Genomic DNA, 8,557 nt, shown 5'->3' on the forward strand with positions numbered 1-8,557 from the left:
TCATTAGCACCTCTAGTAATATATTTACTGAGAAAAATGGTGACGTGTTCAATACTTATTTTACCCGCTGTAAATTTCATCAGCTGCGGTGTTAAACTTACATTTAAAAACAAATTCTTCAGTTCATGATAAATTTCTAAACTTCGCTGTTTAAGTTGGTGACAGTGCAATGAATCCTGGGATATCGTCAGCTGTGTAGGATACTCAGATGCAGCCTACGTTTTATTGGCCGCATGAGTAAAAGCCTACGACAGGGACAGCCTATGGCACGGTGCAGTGACATATACAGGCTACAAATGTGCAACTGATTTATACATTTACTGTAAATTACCTAATTTTTATAAATACTATCTTGTTCTTTGGGTTGCAGATGATCAAATGATTACATTACTTCAACACAGTTCACCTATTATACCTGGCAGGTTGGTAGGTCATACAGGCTGGAATTAAAGTTTAATTCAAGTTCAAATAAATGTAATTGTAATGTTTTGTTTAAATGCTTTTTTTAAGTGGTCAAATTATGGCAAAATGAAAGTGTGTAATTAAACAAATAAGTTTTACGTTTTCACTTAGGCATTAAAAACAGCAATATTTTAATTACAAGCGAATAAGAAAGTAACGCTTGTCCTTGGTTCGACAAAACTCAGGAACAAAGCGAGGTAGGGAACAGGAAGCACAGCATTTGGTTACTGGCTCCGGTGAAATCAGCACCCACTGGCTCTTTTCTATTATTTCTAGTTGACAAAGATGATAAATGAATCAGGGAGAAACTGGTGAGAACAGCTGTAGGTGCTTTGAAAAGCAATTTGTTTGTTCTGTTTTATGAAAAACTGACTTGATTGTTGCCTATTAGATGGAAACAACAATCAACTGTTGCACAAAGAGAAAAATAAGTATACTGCTGTGTCATCTTTGAACGAGATCGGATTGTGAACGTAATGAAACTGTTTGCCCGGCAGGAAGTGATCAGTATGTGAGGAGGCTGACACAACCTGTTCATCCATGTGGGTTTGACCTTCTCCTGACGTCTACAGTCTTTTTGTTGTTGTTACCTCCACCCCTCCGTCAGAACTCCACACAGTTGAGCAGTTTTATGTTTCTAACAGAATCTCCTGCAGACTCACTTCAAACTAAGTTGGTAAACTTGGGTTGACGGGTCTGATTCTGGATGGTTATCACCCTCTTGTTTAAAATCAGATGTCAGCTGTGTGTTTTCAGAGGAATGTTGTTAGCAGTATGCTGTCGTAGTCAGATACTTGTATTAGAGCTGGGTTGAGGATGGCCAAAAAAGCAGTAAAAATTGAAAACAAAATGGTATATAAAAAATATTAGGTTTGACTCATTCCAAGGAAAATATAAAGACCCTGAGGTTGGCCCAAAACTAATGCACGACACTGAAAAATTTATTTACGATATTTTCTGCAAAGTAGAAGAAGGCAAGTTGATTTTCTGGTTGGCTAAAAAAATGTTTATACAATTTATTAAACTCGTTGTTTTATTCTGAGAATGGAACTCAAACACACAACTTGTTTGTTTTATTTATGCTACCAGTAAACTAACAACCTCAACATGACTTTTTGTTTTCACATAAAGGCTGTTAAGCCAASCACACATTTGAACCTTTGACCTTGGGTCTGAGAAATGTGTGTAAAAGTGACTGAGAGGGTCTTTTATTTGGTGCCTAACGAGCCCCTCCTGTATCTCACTGGGCCATGGCCGCTGGCAACAAATTGGGAACGACATTCCAGAGGGAGTTCCCAGAAATGTCTCAAAACATTTGTGAAGGCCTCACTTTGAAGCTTGTATTTTAGACTTGTTTGGAAAAATTACTGCAACAAATTTGCTTTCACAATAGTCACAGAGCCGTCGCGGGCGTCTTGCACACAACTCCAAGTCTTTGATTTAGTTTCTGTGAGTCAGAAAGGACGAGAATTGCAAAGCAAATTTGGGAGAATAATGAAACTAAATCGTAATTCATTGGAAACCAAAAACACAAAAAGAATTAATTTTGAGTTTAAAGAGACATATCCTTCTGTTTCACATTCATTTCACATCATTCAGTAAGGGTCTATATAAAGTGGAACTGCAATGCTTTGGTCTGAATTCCTCTATGTTGTAACTTCACAAGCATCTCTAAAGGGCTTGACACACGGGAGGCGACGTTGCTCACTCTCCATTCATTTCYTATGGAACTTGTGCGATGAGGCGACAATCGCTCACCCTCCTCCAGCCAAGCGACCAGCAAAAATCATGCATGTGAAATTTTGCGCTCGTACACGTAGACGTGCACACGCGAGCTTGCGATGCGACATATGAAAGTTGAAAAACGTTCAATTTTTGTCTCATGGCGTTACAACCAATCACTGAGGGTTTCTTTGACTGACCAATGAGCGGAGAGTATGCTACACACTGTAGTTAGCTAACACTTTCAATGTTATTTTAGCTCTGTCAAACTTTATAGTTTTATATGACCCTTCACCAAGGGATTACTAATAAAGGCAAATTTATGGGAATTTGTTGGTTCCAGGGTGAAGTTATCCAATAAATTTTTCCTCATAAAATCGTATCTTGGTGTGCGTTTGTTGTTCAATATCATTAGCATTGCAAGACTTGTTTAGTTTACACGTCCGTAATGCACACCCCCTTTTTTTTGAACCACCAATAACCTTTACAAGAGGCATTAGAAGAACCAGTCAAATTTCATGAAGACAAGCGACCTGAGAGCGYGATTCGCAAYGCTGCCATCGCTATCTCGTCCCGTGTGTCGGGTTTCACCCTGGTTGCGATGACAGCCATTAATCGCTGTCGTTTGTCACTCCCCGTGTGTCGAGCCCTTTATACCCTCTTTTCTGAGGTGTGTCTCAGATCAACTCATTTTGAGACTGTCTCTTTAAACCCGCCCCCTCTAGCTTTTCAACTGGTTCATTCTAGTTTGATAGAGGGGTTTACGATAATCTAGCAGCGCAAAAACTTTTTCTTCCTTTTTTATTATTAATTAAAAGATGTCGACAGAAGTCTGACCCAGAGCGAGAAGAGAATGAAGACAACGAATTTGTAGTTGGTAAGTCCAGACCTTATTTATCAGTGAAGTTGCAAATACTGTGATGTAATAGTTCAGAAAATGTTATAGTAAGTAAAGAAAACTGATCATAAATATATAAAAGAATATATATCTATGCAGTTATAGGAGAGACTAAATTTAAATTTTCTGCACTCCTACAGACTCTGTACACAACGAAATGTATTTCACAGCAGAATTGTTGATTTTGCATGATACGTCCTTTTAAAGAGTCTTAAAGAGTAATTAAGTTGAAACAAATGAGTTTGCATGCACTGTTATTCATATATTTTCGTAAATGTGTCATAACGTGTGTTTCCATGTAAAAATTAATGCATTTTTCTCAATTTTGTGTCTTTTATTCACYAACAGTCACAGCCCGGTGAGATGCAGGCTTCAGCTCTGTGCAACATACCATCACACTGTTGCAGCCCCAGAACGAATCATTTGGACCCAGGTGACTGTCCCTGCGTGGGTTCATTCATTTTGCAGGGTTGTAATCAGTATCATTGTCCAGGAGCAGTGGCGCTTGACCCCCTCTGAACCACCGCAGCCCCACTGCAATAATGGGAAGGCTAAACTCCAATGAGCAGTGGATTATCAAGTCACCGGGCGTCGTGTCAGAGAGGAACGAACAATCGACCGATTTAACTAACACCTGCTTTTCATGTCGGCCGTGGGCTTCTGGGTGAACAGATGTTTCCGACCAGCCACAAAGCAGAGGAATGTACGAAATCGTGTCAWATATTTGTGGACGGCAGTCATTTACACCCAGAGTTAAGCTCCAGATGAGATGAAGTAGTTTGTGACGACACCAGAGGCAGATGGATTTTTCCAATTAGGAGGAGGAAATGAGCCTTGCCGACACTCTGCAGAAAGTGTTTCAGCAGTCTCCTCCTCCTCCACGGTTAGGCCTACGGTTAGGATCAATAGGCCTACGTTGCACTCTGGTCTCCACCCCACCTTACTGGCTGCGTGGAACTCTGAGAGGAAACGAGTGGGGGGAGGAGTGAGAGACAGACTGACAAGGGAGGAGGGAACGATGAAGGAAAGGAGAAAGACGCCCTGCATATTTAATGATTTTTCCCTTTTGCTATGCCTGAGGAAACTCTAGACCAGACCATATTCAGTCACTAAATTTCATGATTTTATCTTAACTTCAGTAAGTTCACTAACTTTACAAATCCAGAAAAGCACTATTGATTTATTTAATAGTATCTGTAATGCTGATTCAGCATTCACACTATCATTACCTTGTTTTGTATTCTTTGCCGTCAAACTACTTCAAGCGCCTAACAATTTCACAACCATCAGTTTCAAAGAAAACGAGTGATGTTGTCTTAAACACGAATGACAGGACTGAAAAGATATGGTTTCACTCAAAATCTGTCATGTAAATGGGGCTTTATTTTATCCATTAATATATTAAAAAACTTACAGATTATTCAAGGAATGACTGCCATCACCTCTGCTTTTATACTTTTCAGAATGTTTTCTCAGTAGAAATAAAACATCTCAATTCCTTCAAAATTATTCACTTTAAAATCCACCTCAGCATACATTCTCTGTCTTTTCATGTTACCTTTTAAGCCTTTGTTTGGCTGCTTTCAGCTACCCTTTTGCTACTTTTAACATTTACTATTCTGCTAATTTTAGCTTGTCTTTTGATATTTTGATTAAGTCTTTTGGGACTTTTAGCTTTTTGTTACCATTATGCAACTTTTAGCTAGTCTTTTGATACTTTAAACTAATTGATTGCTTATTTAGCCTTTTTTACTTGTAGCATTTTCTACCTGTTTGCCTCTTAGATTTTAGCTAGCCTTTTGCAATGTTTACCTTTAAGCTACTATTATGCTACTTTTAGCTTGTGTTTTGATACTTTAAACTAACTGTTTGCTTCTTTAGCCTTTAGCTAGCCTTTTGCAACATTTGTTGATGATTTTTACGTGTCAACTTTCTAGAGATCTAGTAGAGTGCTGAATAAATGTGTGTGGATGGGTAAATGGGTGCTTTGAGTATCCTGGTTGGATAGAAAGGCACTATATAAGTACAGTCCATTTACCATTTATTTTTAACTCTCAATATTGTTTCTCTTTACCAACTCAGTTTCAGCTTCTTTAGCAAAGTCACCCATGAMTCAGCATTTTTGCAGAATCTGAGATTTCTTGTTATTCTAGCCTGGACTATGTTGGTGAAGATTCGCCTGCTGACAGRATCACATTCATTCAGTGGAAACAGTGCAGTCTATCACGCGTCTTACCTGTGGGTCTCATGTAATACGCCTCTATGTCGGCCATGTCCGTGTGCAGAGCACAGTCCAGATAACTCTGGATAACTTTCCTGCTGTAGTAGTAGCGTGCACCCATGAGAATGAGTGGCGCGCAGCATGTCAGCGTGACAGATTTGGTCACGAAAAAGCACATTACTATGGAGAAATGGAAGAAAAGTAAACGAAACCTGTCAGAAGAGAGAATCACATGTTTGATTTTTGGCAGAAGAACAGGCACAAACAACAAGACATGAATCTTCACAGGCATCACTGATGACAAGGAGATAAAAAAAATTGAAGATGCAATCAGCTCAGCTGTCACTGTGATTGAAAAATGTTTTGAAAAAGGTCACAAATATTAACACTCCTGCTTATTAGTTATCAAACACTAGATTTTAACCTGAGCTGCAGATATTCAAGAGCCATTGGAGCATACCTGGTGATGGGTACTAGTTCTTGAACTATATTAACTTTGTTGGGCTTTGCTAAATGGTTACGGTATTGTTAGAACACATCTCCTTTATTTGTTTTTGCCATCGGAAATCTATTATTTGAATGCTAATGGTCTGATTCCTGCATTGTCTCATGAGTCGGTACAAGCCACCAAAATGTCTTGACACATGATTTTTATCCAACAGCAAAACACGCTCGTAAAATTTGAAACCTTTGGCTCAAAAATGCAGATGTTTGGTGCAAAAGAGCTCCTGCCTCAGATAAAGGCTCCTCAGTGATTAATAACTTTGAATGTTGAGTCACTGCAGCCACAGCAAAAACTGTACAAACAACTGTTTCAGACACCCAGACCAGCAGAGGACCCCACAAGAGCACATAACTATCCACTAAACACTGATGCTAGTGATCAYATAAAGCAGAGATGTCTAGTAATGAAGTACAAATACTTTGTTACGTTACTTTACTGGAGCAACTTTTTAGCCAACGTTTTACTTCTACTCCTTACATTTTTATTTCCCTTTGGCTTGTTTTCATTTCAGCTTGTTATTGCTCAGATATATGCTCAGATAAAACTGTCCAGAAATGTCTCTTAGATAGAATGAGTTTAATTRTGGTTGGATGAGAAGTATAAATATAATGTGTACAAATATGTGGTTTGAGCATGTAATTATAGATCCCTGGAGCTTTATCCTTAATGGCTTCTTTTCCCATTAACTTTTACTTATGTACTGTTTTAAAACCTTACTCTAATAAAAATCTTGAGTTGATACTTAAGAAGTATATTTAAATCTTATACTTCTACTTAAGTAATGAATGTGAATACTTTTGACACCTCTGTATACAAGAAGTTGATATTTACGTCAACAGAACAGTAATTTAACATTGTATTTATTTCTGTTGCTCAAAACGTAATTGATAATTTTCAGTGGTTACCTAAACAGAAAAACTAGCCCTTCCTCCTGACTTTATTGAGTCTTTTCCACAGTTTGGCAGTAGGAAGCAGTGATTGTCTAAACTGAAAGGGGGCCCTAAAATTTAATTTTCCTGAGGCTGGGCCTGAGTCTTAGAGAAATGTGGTATAATATAAAAAACTTGGCTCCAATGACTTTTAAGTACCTGCAATAATGTGGTCAAAAAGTGAGATGACATTAAAGGAGCACTAATATTTACTGCCTTTCTTATTCRGTGACAACCAACCTGAACACATCTCCAGGTTTCTCTCCTTATTGTGAGATTTGTAGGTTTCATTAAAGTCGGAAACATAAGTTTTGATTGAGACAAGCCGGAGTTACTCTTCACACAAGCCGACACTTGGTAAACTGTGAAATAAACCACAAATATTAACAGGGGGAAACTTTTTTTGTTGTTTTTATAAGAGGGATGTTATTAGTCAGGTGCGACGCTAGGGAGCGCAAACTGAAACAAGCAGGATGGATGATGCCTTTCATGCAAGTTTCTCCTCAGCACAGAAAAGATGACTTTTTATCCTGGCGAAGCACATTCTAAAGCTCTAAAAATGCATGGTTTTATTATTGAAAAAAAAGGCAAATATCAAATTAAAAAACAGAAATTTGGTATCTTCAAAAAGCCAGTGGACAAAGGGCAGCGTCAGCACAAAGTGCGCACCGCATGGGAGTTCATTTTTGTTCTTTCTTGGGTGTGTGGGCGCACCCTGTGGGCCAGTCTCCAAACTGATTCACTCCTTTCTAACCACCCGGCCGGCATAGCATCACCAGCATGCAGCACGCGCCCCGCCATGCCTTTTGTTGCGCGTGCCGGCTGCGTAAAAAGCTGCAACAGCTTTCAACTGAGTGAAATTCAGGACAGCATGTAACGAAACGATTACCTGATGCAAGCTTTATTTGTGTGGGGGAGTGAAACTATTAATAATAATGATTTTAAAAAGTGTCCTGTTTTTGGTGATTCGTGCGACTTACCTGTGAGAAAAGCGTATAAAAACTGGGTCCTGGGCTGTTGCCAGATCCCCCTGAACGCAGTGTTGGGTATCCGCTCCATTATTCCCTCGTGAAAGATGCGCAGCGCCTCCCGCTCGTCGGCGCGCTCAAACTCGCGGATGAAAACCGCATCCTTCGCCGCCAGCTCGGCGGGGTTTAAAGCCGCGCCGGCGGCGGGCGGAGAGCTCCACATCATCTGCTCTCGCTTGGTCCCGGCGGCCGGTATAGCCTCGTGTTCGTCCGCAACGATCTTAGTCTCGCAAACCATTTTGGGAGACGAACAATGCATGCAACTAGTTCAGAGTGATGGCCCGGGTGAGGGGTGGTGGTGAGCGGGGGCGGAKGGGAGAGCGGAGGAGAGAGGAGAAGAAAGAAAACTGGACGGGTTAGTAAAGATAAGACTGGTTCCCTTTAAAAAAAAAACAGCGAGATGATGGTGAAGGATGGTGATGATGAGGATGGTGGTGGTGGTGGAGATAAGACGAGAAGGGGAGGGGGAGGGTGTTCTGCTGCAACCCTGAGAGTTTTTGAGGACCGAGACTTGCCGGTGCTGTTCAGGCTGTATTTATAGGCGAGCAGGGCGGGTACTGAGGAGGGGGGGTTGGGGAGGCCCACCCGCCGCTCACACTGGTCTGAGCTGCTCGCGCGCGCGCGTGTGTGTGTGTGTGTGCATGTGCGTGCTTGTTTTTATCACAGAGTGAGGACCATTTGCGCCATACTTGCTATCAAAGTGAGGACCGGTTCCATGTCCTCACTTTGCAGCTCTACTGGAGATACGGTGTGAATCAAGTTTTGGTTCAGGGTAGGGTTAACTGTAGACCA

At 40.5% G+C, this 8,557-nt stretch overlaps 1 protein-coding gene across 1 annotated transcript in view; it reads right to left on the minus strand.

Annotated features, from left to right (window-relative positions):
* Window positions 1-8,280, minus strand: part of nat8l (N-acetyltransferase 8-like) — a 20,627-nt gene extending 12,347 nt beyond the window's left edge. The window contains exons 1-2 of the mRNA XM_014021031.1: window positions 7,718-8,280; window positions 5,319-5,483 (exon numbers count right to left, since the gene is read on the minus strand). Of these exons, the coding sequence (XP_013876485.1) occupies window positions 5,319-5,483; window positions 7,718-8,024 (472 nt within the window). The 5' untranslated portion in view covers window positions 8,025-8,280. The remainder of the gene's footprint in view (window positions 1-5,318; window positions 5,484-7,717) is intronic.
* Window positions 8,281-8,557: the final 277 nt, after the last annotated feature.

This window comes from Austrofundulus limnaeus, unplaced genomic scaffold (assembly GCF_001266775.1).
Source record: "Austrofundulus limnaeus strain Quisiro unplaced genomic scaffold, Austrofundulus_limnaeus-1.0 Scaffold276, whole genome shotgun sequence".
Taxonomy (NCBI): domain Eukaryota; kingdom Metazoa; phylum Chordata; class Actinopteri; order Cyprinodontiformes; family Rivulidae; genus Austrofundulus; species Austrofundulus limnaeus.